Below are 27,207 nucleotides of genomic sequence, written 5' to 3'. Positions count from 1 at the left end.
ATCACACAGTTTGAAAATGTCTTTATCGCTATAGTAAGATTGAATAGGTATGTAATAAAAGCTTTTAACGACTAAAATTACATAATTATTAAATATATATTTCTGACTGTATTCATATTTATAAGTAGACCAAACTGGAGTTGGTATCCCAATAATTTCATATGTAAGGAAAAATATGAACTAGGAAACAAAATGAAGTTTGACCTAGTACAAAACACATTTAATATACAGCCATTAATATGTTGTGTAGAAAAAATATATTTAATATGTAATTGAAGTGATTAAACAGCATCCATTAGTTGGCAACATCTTAACTGCAAATGCAGGATAGTCCCTTTAACTTTGACAAATGTAGTAACATAGTAGTAGTGAGTTTCCAGCAACATTCAAGATCTAAAACGATTATAATCAGACAGAAATATGATGTTGGCACAAATGATATTGCACAAATGATCAGCTCATTTTGAGTGGCTGACGGTCATAACTTGTTATGTCCAATTTCATGGAACTTTCAATGTTTAAAAAAATAAAATGTTGAAAACTAAGGACCGTTTTCGACTTTTGTGACCTAACAACCATTCTTCACTTATTTTAATTCCTATTTTATTGGCTTATTTAAATTAAAATAGTTTGACATCCAGTAGCCAATTATTAATAGATCAATGTTCTCTGGTGGTGTTGTTAAACAAAACAAACTTTAACTTTTTAAATTATAATATAGCTTTCCATCCCCTCTTATTACTTATATGTTTCCGCAAAAATAATTACATTTAAAACAAGAAAAAAATGCACAATAGTAGACTACTGTTAATATCGTAACGAGCAGATATAACCTGTTTTGGTTGTCAGCACTTGAAATTTTAACTAATCATCATCCACACACACCAACACAGAGAGAAGAAAGCGCCCTGTGCTGTGAAGCAAATAAATGTACAACAGTAAATGTGGAGTTGTTGCACCAGATATTTATAGGACAAACATTTTAAAAATTGAAAGTGCAAAGATACTTTGCAAATAAAAATGCATCTTGAAGTCATTAACTGTTAAAGGTTAGACTGCATATCACAAAAACATATTTAATACCAAATATATATTATTTTTATTTTACTTTTTTAAGAGAAGATTTCAGTTTTGCGATGTAAGTCTAGACACTTAAATTTTTTTAAGTAGTGTCTTCTGAAGTAGAGAGGTGGATGGCAGTAGCAGTAGCAGTAGCAGTAGCAGTAATAAAACATCTTTTATTTAAAAAAAAATGTTTTCAGAGAAATATTTAAAAGAATTAATATGAATGCAAAATAAATGGAAAAGACTTTGCCTATGAAGTATGATCACTGAGGCCTGAAAAACTGAATACATTTTATCTTGTCTGGATATAATAAATTTGAGCCCCCATGGATACCATTAAAATGCACCAAAACCAGACCTCATATCTGAAAATATGAGGGACAACCTCACCAGTAACATTCTCTTGATCTCCATCTCTACAATAATGGCCTGTGCCAACTCCAGCAGTTAAAAAAATACACACAATTTTTTATTTTTAAATTCTGAATTGGACCGACTGCCTGGATTGGGTTTGAACTTTGAAGCGAACATGGACATAGACGTTTGTTTCGTTATAAAATACTCCTACTGTCCAATAATAAATTAATAAAATGGCACAATTTCGAGATAGTCCATGGAATGAACAAGAATGTCTTCTTTGTATTTTGTTTATCTTATATATAATATATGTAAACATTGGGAATCAAAATTCATCAGTTGTTTCAAGTCTCAGTACTCTGGCAATGGTTTAAGATATTTCTGAAACAGTTGTTACATGCATCACACTCTAGCAATGGTTTAAAAGATTCCTTAGCCATCATAAGTCATCATATTGTAGCAATCGTTTAGAAGACATCTCGATTGGTGATGTTAGTCATGTCGCTCTGCCTGCAATGAAGATGAAAGAAAATTGTTTAGAACAAAATTATCATTAATATAATAATCTGGAACGCAAATGGGAATGCTAGTATAATTAAAGGGACTATCTTGAGTATGCAGCTATCGTAAGATGTTTCTGACTAACAAAGTCTTTTTGGGGAATACAATTACATATTAAATATATTTTCTTGTTTAGAATACCAGTATCTGCATATCCAATGTGTTTGCAGCACTTTTTATATTAATTCGTAACATACAGGGTATATTTTTTCGTACTTATGGAATTATTTGAAGGTAAAATTTGGTTTGACCTACTATAAACATCAGGATGACAACAAACACCTATTTATACAGACAGTATTATTCTAAACAATATACAGTATGTACTTTTATTCATCAAATGGTAAACATGTTACAATGTAAGCAAACTCAGGATCGTCTCTTTAAGTAGTAAATAAAATACTGATAATTATTACATCTTAACCGAAATTATAAACTAATAATATTCACAGTATGTGTAATAAATTAGTTCTCCTTCATGCACGTGACATTGCATACATGCAGCTATATGCATGCACATACACAACAAACTAAATCATTACTACTATGATTAATAAATACACATATTACACATCCCAATATGTTAAATCATTTATGGCTTCAGTATTTGTAAAGTAAGAGTATATATCATAGTGCAATTTGTTTGCTAGGATGGATTTTACAATAGAGTGAATATAAAATTGGAATACCATAGTTAATATACATCTCTTCTGTGCGGAATGCAGAAAGAAAGCAATAATGAATTCTCTAGGATATTTCCTTTATTTTGTAATGCTTGTTAAGTTCATAGTTCTTTCCACAACAGATAGTATACAGTTATTCTATATTTACACGAAGCCAATTAAATGGTATCACTTTTACTAATGTCAAGACTGTAGAAGTAGACCAAGAAAAAGAATCACTACTATGAAGCTGTGTAAACAGACATAGATGACTACACTACAAAATGTATAAGATATATCTAGTCCACTACTGCAGCCCTCGAAATAAGTCGAGAACGATAGGTCAGGTCACATATCGGTTACAATTTCTCAACTAAGCAATGTCACATAGTCTACTAATAGGTCACGCTGACTGCAGTTTATTTCAAGGGCTGTTATTTCAATATCTGAAGCATAGAATGGCAGCATTTATCAGAGATGAAAATGACAACAGACAAAAAATCTCGAACACTTTGTGGCATTCTTAAAAAAGTTATTGGGAACTTTTTAAGATCAAGGACAACAGTTTTTGGCTTGTGCTAAAACCTTTTCATCTCTGATTTATTTTATATCAAACATCAGGCTCAAAATTCATTATGCAGAATTGGAAGCTAAGGTTAGAAACTGAGCAGTTCTAGAAATTAATCTCAAAAACAGATTAGCACTGTAAAATTTTAACAGCAACGTGGAAAACTTGAGACAAACATGAATAAAAACATATATTCTCAATATATATGAAATACTGTCAAAAACGATGAAAAAAGACAATGCTGCTTATGAAGCTGATTTTCAAAATGCATACTGTACATTTTGAGTGACATTTGCTGCCTTTCCTCTCTCAATTTCGAGCCATAAAACAATATGCAAATGCTAGGACATGCAAATGTATTACTCCCATTTTGAATGTGTTTTTTTTTTTTTAAAGTCATACTTAAATTGGTGAAGCTATTAAGGACTTATTAAAACAATTATATGCCAACAATATTTGACACCACATGTGTAAGGGGGTCTAGAGTTAATTTAAACTGTTGATAATCTAACTACATTTCTTTTAACTTTAGGTTAAGAAGTGATGATGCGGAAATACATGAGAATGGAATGTAATGGAACTTGTAAAGTATCACAGTAATTCTATACATGCAATGGTGAGTCTACATAATGAGAATCTGAAAAGCCATCTGTTACCACCTAGAGGAAGCAGATGAAAGGACATGTGGGAAGCCGACAAAAAGACAAAATAAACCCTGAGCAGCTGGTATCTGGTATTAAGAAGATCGAATCGGAATGAAATCAAATCACACTGGGCAACTTATGGCTACTGTCCATACAGGTAGATCTGACTCGACTCAATTTAATCCTGCATCACCGTGATATTTCATCAATACAGTCATTAAACAGGGGTGCACAAATTGTGATGGTTGGTGGGCAACCAGTAGCTGAAGTTTAGTTGCCCAACATCATATCTTGGTTGCCCACATATTTCATAAAGGTTTTATGAATGTAAACACAAGTCGTCAGTATTGGGATGCGTCAACAAGGTTTTTACGGTGAATAGGAAATATTTTGTAGCGAGAATTGGTAGCATCCAGCTAGTTTGGGGATGAAATATCTGGCATTTGACTTTTCCAAACGCCTCCTGCCAAAATCATGTATGATGGACGCTGAGTGGATGGCAGCGTTAGGGTAGATATTTATATATATATAGTCAAGTTATCAACGCCAATACTTTTGAATTGCCTGTGACCGTGTGTCGTGAAGTTTTGTTTTTCATTTTATGTTTTATGATTTTCTTGGTTGCCCGTCGGGCAACTGTTTGACAAAGAATGGTTGCCTGCTACATATTTTGGTTGTCCCGGGCGCACGAACAACCAATTTGTGCACCCCTGATTAAAATATTGACACATAATTTGCCTTTTATATGCTATTTACATGTAGATGCTTACCAAACATTGGCTCCAAATCATTCAACAGGAAAGAGCAGAACCATGATACAGTGAGGCGATTTACACATAATTAAAGCTGTTGCATACTTTAACAATGTGCAATATGTAGGTGACACCGGGATAGTGGTAATGCAGAAACATCACTTTGGAATCTCTAATTTTAATAGCATTTTAGTCGGATTTATCATTATAGGTAATTAATAATAATAATATATTTTTAATGACATCATGCATGTGCTTCTGTTTGGACAGGTTCATTTCACAATCAGTGATGAGGGCCCACAAAGAAAGATCTATACATTAGAATAACAAACCCTTAGAAAAAAAAAATGACATAACAAAAATAATTGATAGTGATGTATTCTGATAACCAATAAATAATCAAGTTTTACACGTGTGGTACCAAATTTATTAACTGCTGTGGAATTTATAATACTTCACAAACTTAATTCATGGAAAGTTTTTTATATTAAGATAATAAGAACGATAGGCAGAGGGGTAACAAATGAAATTTTTTGGTACATTACAGCTGCTTATGTAATAAGGTTCATATGTACCCAGAAGTACTGCCAAACTTAAAAAGAGTGTTCCAATTGCCGAAAAAGAACTGCACAACCATACCAAAGACTCCGAGGCAAAGAACCCAATCGCCACTGATAGATGCTTTTAAAAAATCACTCACAGACATTAATACTGTTAGTTCAATTCTGTCATATCTATGTAGAGTTGAAGCCTTCTGCTTAATTAAATAAATAACAGTATCCTATGAGTTAATGATTACATGCATACAATCACATGCAAATAATATATCAGAAAAATTAAGTAGGTTCATTCACAGAAATAAAGTGTTTTTATGTCCATTTAAGAGTAACCTACTGGTTACTGAGACCTACTTTTACTGTTCAATTTGTTCAGGTTTGAGCTACCAAAATGAAGAACACACCGACACTATTTAGCTTGGATGTACATTTAGTAATAGGATATAATACAAATTATGTCCTAACCTCTCAAATTGTTTTAATGTCCCAGCCTCATGACTCATAATAATGTGCTGTGCTGGTAAATGTATAAGTTTTATTACTACATTTACATTGTCTATTCCACATATTAATGCAGGTAGTGAAATAGAAAGATGTTTAGATGGGATGAATAAATGAGCCAGACATGCATGTTGGTTTTTATATTTTTTTAAAGATGTTCTTATAAAAAGAATTGAAAGGTTAAAATGGATTTCTCAAAAAACAACACCCTCCCCCCAAAAAAGAATATCACCTTAAAGCAAGAACAAACAAAAAATCCAAATTTTTGCATTAGCATGTTTGTTAATAATCGCAAGAACTGCAGTTACAAAGCTATCAATATAAAAATAAGTAAGCAATATGCATCCAATACATATATGAATAAGAATGGAATGAAATCTTAAAAAACACAAACTTCCTACCATGGCTGTTTCTTGACCAGACCTTGTGCCCCACTGAACGTGTACAGGACATAACCAGGCATGCATTTTCATCAAGAGCATCACTCAATCAAGCCAAATGAAAATTAAAGTTGAATTTGGCAATGTACCGTAAATCCTTGAATATAAGCCTATACTTCTGAGACCCAGCCTCTATTCAAGACAGCCTTCTATTTTTTTCAAAATTGTTTTCCTGTCCTGCTGTTCTCGTCATGTAGTTAAAATGTGACGTCATGCAACAGAAGTGACGAATATAACACGGTCTTTAATCTGACAAAGCTAGAATAGCAGAACTAGGCAGGCTTCTATTCAAGGCAGGCTTCTTATTTATTTTGTGACACTCTGAGACCCGGCCTTAAATCAAGACAGGCTTCTATTCAAAGCAGGCCTCTCTTCAAGGATTTATTGTATACATGTGTTGTCTTTCATTATTAATTCACCAAAAAGCTACTTCGAAAAATGTGTGCTAACTGCAGATCAATAGTCATGCTATGTGTTTGGCTAACTGGAACTTTGATTTGGCTTCTGATATTTTGACAAAATGAACCTAATTGCTAATAATGTTTTTGATCCAGTTTAAACTTGGGATACCTCAGCATCCCCATCTTATTTCAAACAGCAAAGAATTTAAAAAGAAATGTTTCAAAATTCAATGTAAAAAAAGAATTGGAAACAAAATAACATTAAACGATCTTAAATAAACCAAAATAACAGTAAAATGTCTCAATAAATGCTGGTATGGTAGAACAAAAAACCAACACCCCCCCCCCCAAAAAAAAATCTGCACTGGGTTGGGCCCCTGGCCTCTCAGAGGCCGAACCCTGGGGCGGACAAGCTCAAAAACTCTGTGGTATTGTTAAAACATTACGCACGCACGCACCCCAAAAAACAAACAAAACCCCTGAACACATGCAACATTAAATTTAATGAACAAATAACTGAGAAATGAAAAAAACACTACACTTTTAAACTGGTAATGGATGTTATCAGTTGTGACCAGGCCATACTCTAGGAGATCCATCCTTAAAATCAGCAAATAATAAAAGTATAAGATAGGTAATACACTAGGGAAAGCAAGCAATGAGTATTAACTAATGATAAGAATAGTAAAAAGAAACCAAGTACCATAAGCACACTCATATAAGCAGTATACAGTGATAGTGATACTGCAAATCAGGAAATGTTAGCGAATTTAGCAAGGTCACACAAGATGCTAATATTTTATGATGCTAAATTTAAAGAGATATACAACAGACTGTCCCGAAAAACTTCTGAGCGATTGTTTTGTCTGTGATTAACTGAACTCGCAACAATGGTTACATGCTATTGATTTTCAACTACATTTAAGTTGTCTGTATGCTGTTTAACATCAAGATTCGTCGAAAACATTATTTCAGCTGATCCTACAACTTATGCTTATGCATTTTTTAGTTTTTGATATGACAACTTTGCTAAAGTTCTAAGTCGCTAATATGTCACTTATCTGGATTTTGCTAAATTTGAAGATCGCTAATATTTTATGATTTACAGAATATAAAGCCTATAATTAATAGTTACGTAAATACTAAATAACATTAGACTATAATAATGGTGAAAAGTAGACGGGTGACATCTGTGTCATACAAACAGTATTCAGGAATGTGGTATTCATTTAAAACACAGAAGCTGAAATATTTCAGATCTAATCCAGTATACCGTGTGAAAGATATTTTATGCCAAAAACAAGGAAGAAGAATATCACATCACAATTCATGTCATTGTTCAGCAAAATCAATGTAAAAACTGAATTAATATTGATTATTGACAGCTTTTTTCTTTTCTTTTTTTTTGCTGCCTAACATGTATAATATACTAGTATAGGCATTTAAAATACAAGTGTCAAAGCAGAGTGTATTTTAGCTAAAGCAAACAACTTTAGTCAACAGCATTTGTTTTTGCTGAAGCAATTTTATGAATTCCAAGGGCTGAATAGAACAAATGAATTTCAATGCCTGCTTAGTCAGCACTAATTCTTGTAATAATATTAGTAATACTGGTAAATCATAACCACCTCCTCATCCCTGATAATATGTTTTGAACAACAACAACACACAAAAAAGAAGAAAAAAGAGAGTATTAAACCTAAAGGAAATTTCAAGAGCTGTTGTAAGTGTATTCTACAAAAACATTTTATCTAGAAATTAAATCCATGTTAGTACAAATGAAAAACCCACATTCTTTTGACATGGGCATATTAGATTTACTAGAAAAAAAAGAGAAAAAGTTGACAGTTCCGAGTCAGTTAGTCTACTGTAATATATGCTCATGTGTGTTATAACATCTACCTAACCTTGATGTACCTGTAATACTTATATGCTAAGTAATCAAGGTGATTATGCCTGACCTATAAATGAGATAAAAATAATAAAAATAATAATAACAATAATATAGTGTGGGATACGTCACTTATAAATCTATTTTTATGAAATAATAGTTATTTAAGGTGAACTTCCAAACTAATTATGCAAGTTTCCAAATATGAGATGATTAACTAATTGTCTGCCTGTCAATAATATAATGAAATTTCAGGTAAATTATGTTTCTATCTCATCGTTTAGAGGCCATAAACAACATTTTCATGAGTGTACAAACTGTATTCACTTTTGGTACACCCTCTCCCCTTCCTCATAAAGCAACCCCCCCCAAAAAACCTAATTTGAAATTGGACCAACAGTGCACAATTTGAATTTCACGATGGCACTACACCTATTTCCATCACAATAGTTACAAATTTAGTACAAAATCGCTTCACTATACTATATAGTTGACTGTCAAAAACTGATAAAATTTCCCCAAAATTAAAATCATAAATTCTCTGAAAGAGACACTAATGACTGCATGTCAATGTAGGAGTAAAAGCTAGGAGTGAAACCGATTTAAAAAAAAGTCCTCCCCCAGTTACGTATAACTTACTTCCTTCCACACTTGAGATGAATGATGAGGAAGATGATGCCCAGGACGATGCACAGACTGCCGACCACCAAGTACGCTATTCCAAGGAATGGGTTCTTTCCACCCAGCCACGACGTCGTCGACAGAATGATCTTCTTCGTGCCGGAAAAGTCCGTTACTGGGTATTCTGCAAGCAATAACATCTCTCTTATTACAGTTAGAAGTTTGTTTTTGTTTAATGACACCACTAGAGCACACTGGTTTATTAACTGTCAGCTAGTGGAAGTCAAACATTTGTTAATTCTTTTACTCATTGTTTCAGAGGAAACATGCTACATTTTAGTTTTTTGTTTAATGACACCCATTAGAGCACATTGATTTATTAATCATTAGAAAGAAAGAAAGAAAGAAATGTTTTATTTAACAACGCACTCAACACATTTTATTTATGGTTATATGGCGTCAGACATATGGTTAAGGACCACACATATTTTGAGAGGAAACCCGCTGTCGCCACTACATGGGCTACTCTTTCCGGTTAGCAGCAAGGGATCTTTTATTTGCGCTTCCCACAGGCAGGATATCTGGATTTAAAATCCCATGCCTCGACTGGGATCCGAACCCAGTACCTACCAGCCTGTAGACCGATGGCCTAATCACGTGGCCACCGAGGCCGGTTTATTAATCATTAGATACTGAATGTTAAATATTTGGTTACATAGTCAATTTTCTATTAGCAGCAAGGAATCTTTTGTATGCACTTTCCCACAGACAAGACAGGACATACCCAGGCTTTAATATACCAGACATGGTGCACTGGTTGGGACGGGCAAAAAAAAACCAATCAGCTAATGGGTCCAGTGAAATTGTTTGATCCTACGTTGCAAGTACCTCAAGCGAGCACTCTCCTGCTGAGTTATACCCGGCCCACATATACTTATTATGGCACTGTCACGTTTTACTGCCTGACTAGATATTGCAATATGAGAACAGTCAAATTTGTTCAAAAGGTTACCTGTCTTTAGTGACCACCTTCATAATGTCTCAAATTACCCATTCTAATTCAATTTGCATAGATTGCATAGAACGAGAATTAGGTTTGGCTAATGAAATCCATTTGCAGCACTAAAACAAACATTAAATGAATGTTTCGAAAAGTATTCCCCAACAGCTATTTACATATTAATACGCTACCTCTTTCTGCTTGTTTGGACGTACTTGTAAACATTATCACCATTGAAAATTTTATAAAGCGAAACAAATGCATTTTGGACAAATGAAATGAACATAAGTTGTTGTTGTTGACACTACAAAGAATTACTCTCCTACCTTTAATTGCCATTAGATTTCCTATAAAGTTTTTCCAGACTCAAATCGCAAAAAAACCCACTAGAAATATACAGATTCCACACACGAGACTGCTAAATGTCGCCGATATCGTCTTTGCTGAGATTGCATAGGAAAAAATACATGCAGTTTTCTGCCGTCTGCCATGTTGCTTGTTTATAGAATACTCTTCAAGAGGGGTGAAAGCCTCCAAAGTATGTGACACAATTAATATGAAATCAATGATCTCTAGTGGTATCATTAAAAAAATATATATATATATATTTAAAAAAATAAAAATAATATTATGACGTCAGATTAAGTCCTATCCTTTCACCCCTCTTGAAGAATACTGTAAACCGTATTAATATTGCGACGTGTTTTTTTCGCAAATGTATACCTTAGCGCATGTTCGTGACATGTAAATTTCGCGAACGACCATTGACAGTTCAAAAAAATAAAAAAGTGGATAAAGACAGCTCACTGTAATTGTTATAAAGTTACTGTCTGTAAATCAATATTCTGTCATCCTACATCAAGCAATTGTGCCTGGTACAGAGTCTATAGAGGGGATTAGGCCCTACCCACCTCACCTGTATAATAGTATTAGAATCACAACTCACAGCTTCAGTTGTTAACTGTTAACACCCTTTGATAGATAAAACTATAAACGATTAGTCACCATCGATTGAAGTTACATAAAACAATTAACGATTAGTCCGCATCAAGGACACCTCGTGTATAGGCTGTGCCTGTTGAGTGAATCCTTTTGTGATTTTTATTCTCAATAAAATATTTCAAAACAAAACAAATTACTTTAAGCACACTTCAAACTGGAAAATAGTGCGTGCGTATTAATTTCACGACATAAGGTTGGACGCGAACGACGCAAAATTTATACGCAAGCATTTTTTTCACGGTTTACAGTATTAAAAAAAAAGTCAAAATGGCAGCAGGCACAAAATTACATGCTTTTTGCCCTATGCAGTCTCAGCGAAGTCAATATAGGTGACATAGTTATCATCTGGTATGTGGAATCTGTGTCATTGTAATGGTTTTTTCAAGATTTCTGTGTGGACAAACTTTGGAGGAAATCTAACAGCAATTAAATGTAGGAGAGTAATTTTTCGTAGTTGTTAACAATTTGGTTCGGACAATAGCTAGATTTACTATCCTTGCTCCACACTTTGTCGTTTTTGCTGTACTCTACATAAGAAAACTACTACCAACTAAATGAACATGGATGGCTTGTTTGGCTGTCTAAACAAATGCTAACTTCTTTTGTGTAATCAACATGAACATTAAATACTGAAAACAACTCGGTATTTATTGTTTGCAGTATATACTTTTAAGTTGCATTTACCAGACACATTGGTAAAAATAATAATTTCAGTGTGTACCTGCCCTGACACATTATTTTATGATTTACAGTATTTAATAGTTCATTTTATGGGGACATTCCTGAATTTGCTGCATTGTAAGATGTTTCCGACTAATAAAAAATTTCTACGATTAAACTTACATGTTAAATACTGTTTCTTGTTTAGGATATCAGTGTCTGTATATTCAATGTGTTTCTGGTCGACTTAATATTTGTAAGAAGCCCAAACTGGATTTTGTTTTCAAATAATTTTGTACGTACGAAAAAATATACTTTAGGAAATAAAATGAAATTTAACCTAGTACAAATATTAGAATGATCAGAAACACGTTTAATATACAGCCATTAATATTTTATGCAGAAAAATATATTTGATATGTAATTACAATCGTTCAAAGGTCTCTGATAACATCTTTAAAATTGCAGCAAACTCAGGAATGTCCCTTTAATAGTTTAAAAAAGCTAGGTCAGTTGGAAACATGGCAGCCATGCCAGGATAGTCTTAATAAGTATGATAGATTACTTACGGTAGGTTATTAAGACCGAGTACTGTCCCGCTGGCAAACCGTCCTTGAACTTGCCACTGTGATCAATGCGTCGATGCAGTTTACGGAATGTCGGCAGTGCAGCAGTTCTCATCCAAACTATGAGGTCCTCATTCTTATAGCCGTTGTTGCTGGGGTCTGTTGGGTCTAGGTCCCACACAGATGTTTTCCAGTTGGGAGGTTTAATATACATGGACTTCAAAGAATCCGCTTAAATATGATTAAAAAAACAATAATAACAAAAAACAAAATGTTATTTTCGATAACGACCCTTTTGCTTATTTGTTTATCATTGTAAACTGATGGCGAGTGTGTTCTGTATTGTTAATTACATTTTTTTTTCCGGGATCAAATAGACAATAACACCTGGAAGGTTAATGACGTCATTAGAAAATGATGTCATTAGCAATTGGAACAAGCGAAGTTGACAATTCAAGGGTCTACAGTTAAATTGCAGCCAGGTATTTTTTTCAAGAAATACAAAATATACAGTTAGTTCCGTAGAAAAACCATTCAGTTTACAAAGGACATAACCATACTGAGTTTTTAGATTTGCGTGTGTTACTGTCTATTTGATGCCCGCAAATGTTTCATTTTTGACCCCAGGCCAACACCTTCAGTCAAAAATGACATTTGCGGCATCAAATAGACAATAACACACGCAAATTTAAAAACTCCATATGGTTATCTTCTAAGTGGTTATTTTGTGTTCAAAAATATTTCACAAAAATCCTTGGTATATATTGTTAGATAATTAGGGCTCACACTGGAAGGAAAGAAGTTTGGTTTAGTCAATTTTCACATACATGTATGTAAAGTATTACCTGGAAAATTATTGAAAAGTGGCCAATTTAAAGAAAATTTCATTAGCCAAATACTAAATTTTGTAGCCACTTTGTATGAAAATCAGGAATTGGCTAATTTGACAGGGTGAGCACTGGAGATGACATTCACTCTCATGTCTTCTTTTATAGCAGTGAGTCTGACAGATCTCCCCCCACCACACTTCTTTGAAACATGGTCAGGACAAATCATGACTTTAATTATACCATTCGTGAAGCTCAGAGCCCAATTACTTATCAACCAAGTTTTCTTTTCCTTAACTTTCTGCGACTCCACTCAAAATTTCATGACCGTTTAAGCTTTTTTATGACCTGTAGCAAAAATTGACAGGCTGGAATGGGATATAACATGATGCATCCTCAAAATGGAACTACATGTACACAACAGATCAGTCAAAACTGTTTTCATTGGGGTTTTTGGTGACATTTTAGCACTGTTATAGCATTTTGTGGGTCTTATTTATGTTGGAAAGCATAATGTACTAAAAATCAAACACAGAAGAACAAGAGAGACAGAAATCAGCAAAGAACTAAAATATTAAGAATTTTAAAAAAGAAGAGAAAAACATACATTTCAAATGGACATTTTCTGTGAACTAAAGCAAACTGCGAAATATTTGCTGATGCTTTAACTCACGTGGATTGTTGAACTTTACATTCTTGTCCGAGGCCCAGGCAATTCCAGTGCTAATTAAGTTAACTGTGGTGTTATCAGGCGCTGATGTCGTTCCTTTATATATCAATACAAATGAGTCTGAAATTCAAAAAGATATCTGTCAACTCACATGTAATTACAAATACAGGGTATGTTATGTTTATATTACATACATGTAACTGTAAAAAAAATGCATCTGCTGCCAAAAATTACCTCATACATTGCTCTTTTAACAAAATATAAATAGAAACAGAAAACAAATCTCCCAATTGACATTTTATGCAATTATGGCACTGTATTATAATGCCAATCAGAGAACAAATTTGCAGATTTTCCAATCCTGATTTCCCGGTTCCTTAATTTTCTTTACCAACTGGAAATTTATCTACAGATTTCTCCCTGAGTAACTTTATAACTTTAACTACAATATATGATTAAGCAATTGTTCAAACAACACATAAACCCACCTTTCACCATAATAATTTTTTTTTTGATCCAGTAGTACTCATATACAACAACTTAGCATAAGGTCTTGAAATGCTAAAGCTTGAAGTCAATTCTTTCAGTGGTTTAGACTGCTATGCAATGTTCTAACTTATTTACTATTCACTATTTGATGTGATTAGCATGTCAAAGTGTCTTTATTGCATGAGGGTCAACATGAATTTAAACATTTCGAACTAAAAGCCATACAAATCTGACATACAGGCTTTGGAAGATGTCAGCAGCATGGGGAGGAACAATACGTATATAATGTCTACATCAACTTCAGATTTGGGATGGTTTAAGGCCAATAGTTGATGGGTTTCAAAGTGAATATACTAATGCTTACATTTAAAAAAAAAAGTTATACAATATTTTTTGCTGGAAACTGCCACTATGCAACTATGAGATACTACAGTACCTCTGAACTGTTTTTGTTAAAATAAATAAATAAATAAATAAATGGTGGACAGAATGAAGGAACAAATGGACAAATTATTACACCAAAAATATAGCTATGATGAAACTGGAAACGAATGTATAGTATATTTTACCATTGAATAAACTGTTTGCAATGGCACCACAAGGTGCATAACCAAAGGTTTTGGAACTGTTTCCGGTCTCATTAGTGAACGTCTTGTATGGTACACAGTCAGAATTCAGACTAGAGGGACTGATGTTGTCGCCATTCAGCTGGTTGTCATCACGAGAGCGTACATACCGCCGATGGTTCTGGTAAAAATTAGTCAGGCCATAGTACATGTAGACTGTCCCCTGAAAAATAGCAATACCAAAACCTTAAGTAACATACATGTACGCTCTTTCCGGAAGACAGAAATATGCAATAAATAGATTCATTACCAAAATGCGACACAACACACAAGACTAATGGTTAAAGGTAGGGTCAACTCAAACAAGAGCCGTATGTGTTGGAAAGATCCATACCCGGACCACCAACACATACTGACACTTTAACAAATGAGAAACACATAATTTTAGAGTTAATAAAAAAACATGATTATCCCTGCTAACTGTGGGCAGCCATTTTGTTTCGTTTTTGTGACAACCGGTGGTATAGCTTACGGCAAAGTGATGTCAGTTCTGTCCATCTACTCTATGCACAGTGTAAACAAACACTGTAATTTATGACAAGGCGCTTCGCTTTCATCAACCTGACTTGTAAAACAACATAAATGATTTGATAGTATAATAAACTATTTAACTAAATATATTTCAATTTGCATCAATAGAACGAAATGGAGTTATATTATTTTTCTTTTTTTAAAAATCCAAAGAAAAAAGGCATATTATTAGGCCTATTGGTAGGGTACGTTCGAGCAAAAACGACCACTCACGATACCCAAGTGATACTTTTCTTTTCTTTGGGACGACGTAATTGGTTAGTTTTGTGATTTTAGATGGGAAAGTCTATTTAATCAATTGTTTTACAGAATGACTTACAGTAATAAAGAAGGACGGCTGATAATGCCCATTACGATTGGAGCGGTATCCGTGCGGTTACCACACAATACTCTGTGATCTTAATAAAGGAGGCATGTCTTTTTAGTTTATCTAGACACAGTGTCTGGGGACCATCTAAATATACACCTGCCAATCAGGAACCACAGGTACAGGCCACGGAAAGAAAAGACCAATTAACCAAGAAAACACTCCGATTATTATTTCAGTACATGGATTAATTTATGTACAAAACATTAGACAGTTATTTCAACACTTTGACAATGGTGGTTTATTTTGTATTGAAAAATAATATATAATTGTTGCTGGCTTACTGGGATGGCTATTATTACAGAACATTGCGATGCATTCGCAAAAATCAGGTATGTTTTGTTTCTTCGGTTCTAAGACTAATTCTTGATGTAACACATTAAGTATTACGTAACCATGAGCTCGCCAGAGGGCGTATTCACTGGGGGTACAAAATGGCTACGCCCATTATATATAATAGCTGTCACATTTAACCGTTTTATTAATTAACTATACAATTATACTTGTTGATATTAAGCAATAATGTACGTTATATATCGTTGAATATGCATACCAGGCCAAATGCCTTAATTGTCCCTTCCTTTAACACAATAAATAATAGAAAAATATTCCAGTATTATCATAGAACTTAAATGGTAAAAAACAAAAAGGTGCAACAAAATACAATGCTTAGAATAAAATGTAAATATATAATATTAATGTGTAAAACGTAAATTTTAGTTAGACAGTCTTGAAAGAATTTCGAAATGAATAATGATCATAATTTACCATTTTATATTCTAACATAAAATATGGTTTTAAAATGATAATTTACAAAAAAACCACCCAAAAAACAAAAAAACTTACATCAAAATCCTGCAGTTGGAAATCTCTAATACATGTGCATGACTGACCAACATTGCTGCTGTTTGCAAAGAATTCGGCACATGTCTCATCAGGTCTGTTGGTGTTATTGCACTGTGTGTAGTCAATAACATACTCCTTTATCTGAAAATAACAACAACAATTATTGCCGATACATGACAGGCCTCATTTTTATAAAATTCTACTAAAGGCCACAAATTTATATTCCAGCAACTTTACATAATGGGAAACCATGGGGATATCCAGAAATGCTTGGAAAGCATGAATTCATGTAATAAACTAGTAAAAGTTATAACTAATATTTAATTTTTCGAAGTAAAAATGCTGCTAATGAGAAAACAGCGATATTCATGCAGATAGTGTAGCATGTCATAAATTTGAAAACATTTTCTTCCTTAGTTTATTCTCATAAGCTCTGTATTTCATAATTGTTTTATTAATGTGTTCATTCTAGTTGGTGATCCATTTATAACTGTGTATCATATGTGTAGGGTCAAAACAATATCAAGAAATAAAGAATTTGAAACTCTACGAGCAGTTTTGTATATATATATATATACATGTTGTGTATATATGTATATAACACAGTCAAACTTCGATCACTCAATCTTCAAGGGGATGAGGAAATAGTCCGAGTTTCAGGGAGTTCGAGTTTTCGAAATTAATATATAATTAAACTGCATTACAACTGGATGATTTCGTTTGATATTGTAAGAAGCGTGCGCTTCACTGCCTGTGATAAATTTTGTTTGCATATATTGTAAAAGTAAGTGAATAACAAAACAAAATGATAACCCAGATGAATTTAAAATATATATGCTTGGGCATATACATGTATTTAATGACAGAAAAAACAAACACAAGGTTGACAATAAAAGTTGCACATTAACAATCATATACAATCTCTGTGAAGTTCTTGAGGTAGCACTATCCAAAAAATTCTGCAATTAAAGATTGTTTGGCACACCTGCTTAAAAAGTCGTCTTTCATTACTGTGTCAGTAATCTTGCACAAACTCAATAATGTTAACGGTCCTGCAGGTAGCACCTAAGATTAACGGATGCTTCCATAGCCTGTTCGCTAGTGCAGTGTCTGTTTCCTGTAGACTCATCTTCATCATCAACGTTGTTGTCATCGTCGTTGTTTGTTGTGCGTTTGGCAGTTTTAATTTCATCTACTATGTCAACATCGGTCATTTCTGTGAAGATGGGTATGCCATATCAAGATTGATGTAGCGTAGCATGGTGTCAGGTGTCAGCCCACGTTGCACCAATGTAGAGAGGGGAGGACGTCATCGGGGTCAATGTCGTCATTGTCATCGTCCCGTTCTGCTGATTCCATGTTTGGAATGTCAAACCCAGCATGGCAGAAACAGGTTTTTTTATTGTCGTGGATGTCATATTGCACCAGACCTGCTGCATGAGATTCAGGGCATCTAAGATATTTAGTGTTAACTCACTTTTCGCATCAACAGCCGATATGTATCTTAGAAGGACACTTTTTCTATAGAAGACTTTCAAATTTTGGATGGTTCCCTGGTCCATAGGTTGTGTTTTTGATGTAGTGTTTGGTGGTAAAAACACAAGTTCAATTGATTTTAGACCCACTATTTTAGGATGGGCAGGACAATTATCCACTACAAGGGCTATGCTTCTCTTTTTGTGGGACATTTGTTTGTCTATATTTTTTACCCAGTCAGTAAAAATATCTGATGTCATCCAGGCCTTTTCATTGGCTTAGTATTTAGTTGGCAATGTTTTGATATTTTTAAAACAACGTGGTTTTACAGACTTCCCTATGATAAGCAATGGCAGTTTGTCGCTGCCAGACATGTTTGCAGTAACGAGGGCGGTAAGCCGTTCTTTGCTCTTTTTTCCCCCATGACAATTTACATCTTTAAATTCAAGTGTTTTGTCTGGCAAAAGGCGATAAAATATCCCTGTTTCATCGGCGTTGTAAATGTCATCGGCATTATATTTACTGAGAAACAGCTGTAATCTCTCATGCCATTCTAACATTTCAGTTGATTGTGTCTCTACAGACTTTTTCTCCCCACACACTTTTTAAAATGTTATCCCATTCCTTTCTTTAAATTTATCTAACTACTCCGTAGAAGCTTTAAAGTTTTCAGTCAAACATCTTAGCAAATTCTTTAGCTTTTGTAAATAATACAGGGCCTGGTAGCCAGATCAGGGGGATAGCCAGATCGGTTGTAAATAATTCTGCTTTCTTGACATCCAAGCAATCTGGCGAAGGGCCCGTCAATTAGGGGGGATAGCCAGATTGGAGAAAGAAAGTAGAGGTGTAATTTTGTAAAGCGAAAATTGACAGTAAAAGACATTGAGACGAAATACAAAGCGGTATTGGAGGTTGAGGCAGGTAAAAAGAAAGAAAGAAATGTTTTATTTAACGACGCACTCAACACATTTTATTTACGGTTATATGGCGTCAGACATATGGTTAAGGACCACACAGATTTTGAGAGGAAACCCGCTGTCGCCACATAGGCTACTCTTTTTACGACAGGCAGCAAGGGATCTTTTATTTGTGCTTCCCACAGGCAGGATAGCACAAACCATGGCCTTTGTTGAACCAGTTATGGATCACTGGTCGGTGCAAGTGGTTTACACCTACCCATTGAGCCTTGCGGAGCACTCACTCAGGGTTTGGAGTCGGTATCTGGATTAAAAATCCCATGCCTAGACTGGGATCCGAACCCAGTACCTACCAGCCTGTAGACCGATGGCCTAACCACGACGCCACCGAGGCCGGTCAAAAAGAAACAATGCTAACAATTATTACAAGTGCTCTTGGAAGTTGACCAGACTGCGTCAAGGGTTAAGAACGCTTCGTGGAACGGGGCCCAGTTCCTTGTCCGAGTTTAGAATGGGTAAAAATTCTTGGTATACCTATGCCTCCGTACTTTCAAAATTACAGTGACATTGTTTTTAGAATGGTTAATAATACTTTAAAAATGTATTATAGAAAGAGTCGGTGACATGCAACAATGAAACTCAGTCTACAGGCATCATTTATTTATCAGTAAGTATGCAACATCCAGGGTTCGACACATCCACTAGACCTTGATCCCGGCTAGTGAATTTTTGCCCTGTGCTAATTAATGGAAATATTCATCTGTATTACATACAGAGCAATGAAATACTTGTATATAGATCTACAGAAACCATAAAAGTGATATTCAGTGAAAAGTCACATTTTCACTGTATTTTAGTGAAAATATTGAAGTCATATTTATATTTTTGTGACGATTACCATGAATGCATCTCATCATATTTAAAAAATAAACGAATGTAATTTAGACAAGTGTACAGGTCTATAAAAATGGATCTGAAGTGCAATTACACTGAAATATCTAAACTTGATTGAAAGAAAGAAATGTTTTATTTAACAATGCACTCAACACATTTTATTTACGGTTATATGGCATCAGACATATGGTTAAGGACCACACAGATTTTGAGAGAAAACCCGCTGTCGCCACTACATGGGCTACTCTTCCGATTAGCAGCAAGGCATCTGTTATTTGCGCTTCCCACAGGCAGGATAGCCTTTGTTGAACCAGTTATGGATCACTGGTCGGTGCAAGTGGTTTACACCTACCCATTGAGCCTTGCGGAGCACTCATTCAGGGTTTGGAGTCGGTATTTGGATTAAAAATCCCATGCCTCGACTGGGATCCGAACCCAGTACCTACCAACCTGTAGACTGATGGCCTGCCACAACGCCACCGAGGCCGGTCTAAACTTGATTGAGTACGAAGCTAAATAATGGTGACCCAATGTCTTGTAGTTGAGTGTGAATTAAAGTTTGACTTCCAATTTTGCTTCTTTTTTTTTAGATGATCGCTTTGTCAGGCATGTCTGGACAGCATTTTTATGCTATAATTATTAAATAATTTAATAATTAAATAAAGACAATTTTTATTCATATATTTTTTTTAAAAGTCCATGGTCAAGAAAATTATCTGCAAAAGTTCAAATGGAACAAATATATCATGGTGTTACGTGTTTTTGATAGGATAAGTTAAAGACATTTGCAAAAAGCAAAAGATAATAATTAAATTTCTGTTACATTCATTACAACATAACGTCATCACATTGGTCCAGACGTAGCAATGGGAGTTTGTTCAATTCTCGATGAACGTAAAAATTATGTTGTCAGGGAACGTCATATCTGTTGACATCATTTTAAATGGGCAAGTGCCTGAAGTGGTCTTATTAAGCGTTATTGTTTATGGACCAAAAATAATTCAAAATGAAGTATGAAGTTTTAGCGTTATTCTTAGCAAGTATGATTCTAATTTAATTATAAGTATTGTCTGTTATTTCTTTTACATTCATCTGGGTATGAACAAAATAAATCATCTGCAAACTTGTGAGAACGGCTTTGCAGATGATTTGTTTTTGTTCATACCCTGATGAACGTAAAAGAAATAACAGACAATCCTTAATTGTCAAAAATTAGGAAAGATATATATGTAATAAATAGACCATATCAGTGTTTTTTCTAATACGATTTTTATGTCAACTCATGATGAGTAAAAAATATATTTTCACATTGCTTTGCAATTTGTAAAAATTTGGTTTTCACACACTACTTGTTGACACAAAAATTGCATTTGATAAAAACATGAAATAGCTTCTATGTACTATACTACATAGGACACTAGTCAAGCTTCTGTGAGGGCTAGTAACTTTCTCAAACATTTGTCAAACACTGGCAACAACATTAAAAATTGAGGTGATGCTTTTCCACAAAATTGAAGGGACAAGAATAATAAAAAAACGGGACTGAATAATAAAAAAATCCATACTCACAAAATAATTCCTGGAACAAACCCTATACCTGTACTCATTAATACAAAAATACCTATACTTACATTATTTGAAGTAACCAGCAGGGCTATACCAAGAGGAATAAATGCTAGACCGATGGCAAAAAAAGCTGGCAAAACTGTGTTAGCTGTAAGAATTGGCTGCCAAGCTGGAAGTTTCTGTTGCTTAAACTTGGTATCTGAAGAAAAGAAAACAAGTTTGGTCGGGGACACTCAGAAACAGGAACAGATCTCCAACAATTCATCTGTACTAGGGTAAAAAATAGCAAATTTAACAAGGCCATACACTGGCCCTAATCTATCAAACTTGTTCCTTTTCTCCTGGGAAGGGACAAGTCTTCTATTTTTGCCATTTTAAATTAAGCTATACTTGTTTGGTATCATACCATACTGTGATGTCTATCCCTTTACTGTTTCGAATTAACAGTATTGATCCCTTTCCCATTCCAGCCAGTGCACCATTACTGGTATATCAAAAGCCATGGTATGTACTACCCTGTCTGTGGGATGGTGCATATAAAACTTAAAAGATTCCTTGCTACTACGGTCGACAAGAGTCAATCTTCGCACCCTTGTTTTAGCTTTGTACACAATAAATATAACATATTATCCAACAGTAATTTTTTTTTATAAATATTGTATATTTGACAGAAGGTACTTTTTATTTATTTCATCTTTTTATACGTAATATTGTGTCCAAAATTATGAAATATAAAAACATACCAACCTATACACAGCATTGTCTGCTCATGTTAAAACATTTTGACATGGGAAAGGTTAAAAGACCAGTTTTTATTTTAATGTGGTAAAGCATTGTAATAATATACCTAATTTTCAATTTGAATGACATCAATATTCCAATAACATCACTTTCATTTTCTTCCAATAACAATAAATTTGTACATGTTTCAGTTTTTTAAAAACGCTGGAAAAATTCCAATGCAAAATTGCTACTGAAAACAGGAAAAAAACCCAAGTTGGTCTCTGGTTAGACTAAAGTTCAAGAACTGATGCGGAGATGCAGCTTTTTTTAAAATCATGGATTGCACAGAAAAGGTGGGTATATTTAGTTTATTATGTCCTCCTCATCTGCCTTGGTCAGATCTCAATGAAATTAAAGACAGCTAATGGTCCAAGAACATCCTAGTTCACGTGCGATGATATTTTGGCTCCAAATGCGGTTTTATGTCATAGCAAGAAAAACCCGGCAAAAATTAAAATTAAAATTTTAAAATATATTTTACAAACTGACGAACACATTGACCAGAGACCAGAAATATATTTTGTTTGGCCTTACTAAAAAGTTAAAAGTTTGTTTTGTTTAACGCCATCACTAGAGCATAGAGATTTATTAATTATCGGCTATTGAATGTCAAACATTTAGTAATTCTGATATATAGTCTCAGAGAGGAAACCTGCTACATTTTCTTATATGCATCATCCCACAGACAGTTCTAATAAAACATACCCAGGGGTGCAGAAAGTATTCGCCCCATTCGCCAAATGTGAGTAAAAAGTCTGATGGACAAGTTAAAAAATGCATCTACCAGTCTGGCAGGCAATCTAGGGGTTTTCTGACCCATGGTTCGAAGCTCACCAAAAAATATGGTGGCCCAAAAAATAATAATGCATGTTGGCAAATTATGGTAAGCGAACCATGAGCAAGATTTTAATGTGGAATACAAATATTAACAGTGGTTTATGTGTTTAGCTCTAAAGAAGATAATATTATTTGGGCGACTAACACCATTATTTTAAAAATATTTAAGTCTCCCAAACATGACATTGGTCTTATTTGGCAACCTGGCCACAGGCCGTTTCAAGCCCTGTGACCGACTGTAATTTTATTTATTTATTTTATTATTATTAATTGTTCTTGTATCGATTGAATCCACAACTCCAGAATTCCAAACCATTCAAACAAACATTCCAGAATGACAACGAAATGTATCGTACTGCCAATAAACTACTTCGGAGTTCCGAACAGCACAAGCGACACATTCCGGGAAACGGAACCAAATGTGACAAAACAGAACCTATGGCTACACCCGAAAACCATTTTCGGCAATTGATATTCTAAAATGTTAAAAATCCCCTAAAAAACAAACACAATACCCCCAAAAAAACAAACCTAAAAACCAATGTGTTTTGAATAAATTCTTCTGTTAAATACTTGCGGGATGTCATTTGAATTTTGTAAATCTATATGAAAAACCTAGTCTTGACCGGAATATTTCAAAATAGGTTTGGAGTTTGATTTTGTTTGTTTGCCATATCACTTACCAAGTGTCCTTAATAATGTTTTATTATTAATATGTGTGTGTGTGTGATACTGTGTGTGTGTACATGTGTGGCGAAAAAAATCATGTAATAATTGATATTTTGTTGCAAAATAACTGGGTTTTGCATTTTTAAAGATAATTTGGCAAAATATTTTGCTCACTCAGAGCTAGCCCTGATTTATATATCAGTGTTCGAGATTAACGGCATCCCGATATCCCGGGGATACCAGAATTCAATTTTGGATACCAGACTTCAATAACCCAGTATCCCACCAGGATACCATATGATGTTGTTGTTTTTTTAATCTTGCATTTTTATTTTTTTGCTGAAACGATGAAAGTCGTTATTTACTGCTGAAGTTAAGTAACAGTATTTTCGAGCTTGTACTCAGTCTAATCCTATGCCATAACAATATCTCCCCCAACTCCTTACCCATTCTAATGCTACACTGGAGCAATAGCGGCATAGCAATAGACTGGGAACCACTATTGTTTGTTTTTATTTGAGATATTGATTCCACATCTGCAGAAAATTTATACAGGTAGGTTTATCATTAGTAATTTCAGAAACACTTATATATTACCATGGCTGTAGCTAGCGGGGGTGGGGTGGGGGTGGGCAGAAAAAATCCGGAAAGCATTATAGAAACTTAAAGAAAATTCTCTTCTTGACTGTTTAAGGAGTTTTAGACTATTAACTACTCCGCTGCCCCCCCCCCCCCCCCCAACAAAAAATCCTAGCTACGGCCCTGATTACTGGTAAATATTAATTTATGTCGGTATTACTCAAAAATAGATGCAACAAATCTTTTTGCTGATTCAGTTTGATTGCAAATTTCACTAAATCCGCAATTTCGAGTGCGGCGTAGCAATAGACTGGGAACGAGAACAGTGTCTTCCAAGTTTGTTATGTTAGTTATGAATTCCATTTAAGTGGGATAGTAAATTCTTAGGTGGGATACCATATTTTGAAATGTTAGTATCCAACTGGGATACTGCCCAAAATGTTTAATCTCGGACACTGTATATTGTTAAACAATAATAATTAATATAGTGTTCTATAGGCTAGCAACCTAGTAGAAATTCTAGCGAGCTAGTAAATTTTAGTTGATTCTGGTCCGGCGGGCTAGTAAAATATTTTCCATTTCTGCACCCCTGCATACCATAGCCTTTGACATACTAGTCGTGGTGCATGTTTGTTCAGTTCTTACATAATAACAATAGACAGTAATTTAGTGTGCCAAATTTAGTAAGACATCAAACATTTCTGTGTTAGTTCGCTGATATTATGTTCCCAGTGTTCTCGCTGAGTGAAAATTAAAGGAGGGCAGGTCACGCGACACCACACCCTTAAAAACAACCCCACCCCCAAATATAATTTTTTAAAAACGGGGGGGGGGGGGGGGGGGGGGAGCTTGGTTACCATATTGTTGTGTCTTGGTAGACTTTGTGAAAAGACATACTCCTTATTTTGCCTACAAAAAAGTTTATACGAAATACAAGCAACTCGTCTTTTAACTGAACCGAAGATGATATCGTCTGACATTCAGGTTTTGCTGAACTGAACTGAAGTTTTAATATTATTATTTTAATAAAGATTTCAAGATATACAAAAAACGATAAAGATGTTTATCAGACAATAGTTAGTGGAAACAAAAGACAGAATGACCGTTCTGATCACATGAAAGGAGGGCGGCAAAATGCAATAGCGGGGCGGACTTTACCCTTTAAATGTTCAACTAAAATGGACACATTTATGTTTTGAGTCAAGAGAGACTCAAGTAACTTCCGGAAACATCAATTATTTTCCGTTATGTTTTTATAAAATGATGGAACCACCGAAACCATATATTATATGTTTTACAAATAAATGACTACCTGTTTTGCCTCTAAGCTCAAACTAAGTATTACCTTTTGGACGTTTACTTGTTGTGGGTTTTTCTTCTGATGGAGAACTGCTTTCCGAATTCGCCATCGTCAAAACAATTTTACAATGCCATCTACAAAATACGAGAGATAACTCTGATCGATAACCAATAGGACTCGAACGGTGGCAGTGAAGTAATATTGTATTTATTGTTTATATGAGTGTGCACGCGCAGATGTGTGCTCCAGACATCGTAACCGTTCCTACGGGCCTGGAAATAAAAATGAAATTACCATTAAATTCACGGAGGAAAACTACTCGAAATTGCCTTAAAATTAAATCAAAACGACACATTTAATTTGTTGTTTTAAAAAAAATATAAACTAATGTTTTCCCATTGCTATTAATTTATATGCTCTGTATTTAAAACAAATATATCATCTCTGAATTATATATAGCCTAACTCTTGACCACCCTTTAATTCTTCTGCTGAGTCAAACATATACATAAATAGATAGATAAATAAATAAATAAATAGTCCTAAATAAATAGTCCTAAATAAATAAATAATATATAAATAAATATATTTAAAAAAATCATTGATACTTCACCTAATTATTTACAAAGTAGTTACTTTCTTTGTGCATCTCGGTACCAAAAAATATATATTTTTCCACCTCTGGATCCAGAAGCTTATGCATCCGTATTGTCGCCGTTAGCATCGAAATGTGCGTAAAGTAATTAAACCGATATTAAATATGTTTATAATGAATGAATGAATGAATGAATGCATGCACGAATGAATGAATGAATGAATGAATGCACTGGCGGACCCAGGCGGCCACAGCTAGGGGTCCTCTCATTTTCACGGCCTTCTGGAGTCCCTTTTTAATTTATCATGTACAATATACTTCACTAAACTGCCATGAAAACACATCTCTGTGCAGCTTTATTTCAAAATTTTCAGGGAAGTATGCCCCCGACCCCAACACACAGATCTTATTCCTTTGGGAGCTCGGCTCTTTTGCCTCAACAAACTCAAACTTGCTGATGCAAACAGAAGACTTATTTGTTTGGCAGTTTTGACTTGTTTTTCTATGGCCGTTTTTAATTGTAACGTGTTCAGGGCAGTTTTATCCTAGGTCCGTTTTGACCACATACCCTAATCAAAAGAAAACCCCCAGAATGGGCTAAGATAAACCTTAGCAAATTCTACCAGTATATAAAGCCAAGGTCATTAAAGAAATGTTTGATAAAGCCCGAACCCAGTTTAGAAAAACACTTCTACAGTATAAACAGAAACCCATACACTGGTGGGTATAGCTTGGGTAACGACCTACGACCCACGACAACCAGATTTGAGAACAATTGCTAAACAATCAGGATAAAAAGAAAGTCAACATAGCAGAGTCCCTTTGGATTCACAGACTGAACTCAGTTTGGCCAAAGACTAAATGAAAATCATCCCATCATTTGTATTAATATACTAGGGGCGTAGCGTGATCTGGACTTGAGTGTGTGTGTGTGTGTGTGTGTGTGTTTGTGTTCGAATATGAACCAAGTGGACCTTTTGCTATTTTG

General features: G+C 34.4%; 1 protein-coding gene across 4 annotated transcripts; it reads right to left on the bottom strand.

Annotated features, from left to right (window-relative positions):
* On the bottom strand, window positions 1-25,791 carry LOC121382092 (cell cycle control protein 50A-like). 4 transcript variants are annotated; one of them, XM_041511583.1, is made up of 9 exons: window positions 25,671-25,791; window positions 21,523-21,656; window positions 16,605-16,745; window positions 14,804-15,023; window positions 13,749-13,865; window positions 12,252-12,479; window positions 9,039-9,204; window positions 7,050-7,108; window positions 1-1,932 (listed from the first exon to the last, which is right to left on the bottom strand). In XM_041511583.1, the coding sequence occupies exons 1-9, from the start codon at window positions 25,732-25,734 to the stop codon at window positions 1,919-1,921; spliced, it is 1,143 nt and encodes a 380-aa protein (XP_041367517.1). In that variant the 5' UTR covers window positions 25,735-25,791; the 3' UTR covers window positions 1-1,918. The 4 variants fall into 4 exon arrangements, with proteins under 4 accessions (XP_041367517.1, XP_041367519.1, XP_041367518.1 ...); XM_041511585.1 differs by lacking the exon at window positions 7,050-7,108 and adding an exon at window positions 5,310-5,363; XM_041511584.1 differs by lacking the exon at window positions 7,050-7,108.
* Window positions 25,792-27,207: the final 1,416 nt, after the last annotated feature.

The sequence above is a fragment of the Gigantopelta aegis genome, chromosome 9, assembly GCF_016097555.1.
Source record: "Gigantopelta aegis isolate Gae_Host chromosome 9, Gae_host_genome, whole genome shotgun sequence".
In the NCBI taxonomy this organism is placed as follows: domain Eukaryota; kingdom Metazoa; phylum Mollusca; class Gastropoda; order Neomphalida; family Peltospiridae; genus Gigantopelta; species Gigantopelta aegis.
Note: the sequence above shows the minus strand (reverse complement) of the source record. Positions and strands in the feature narration are given on the sequence as shown.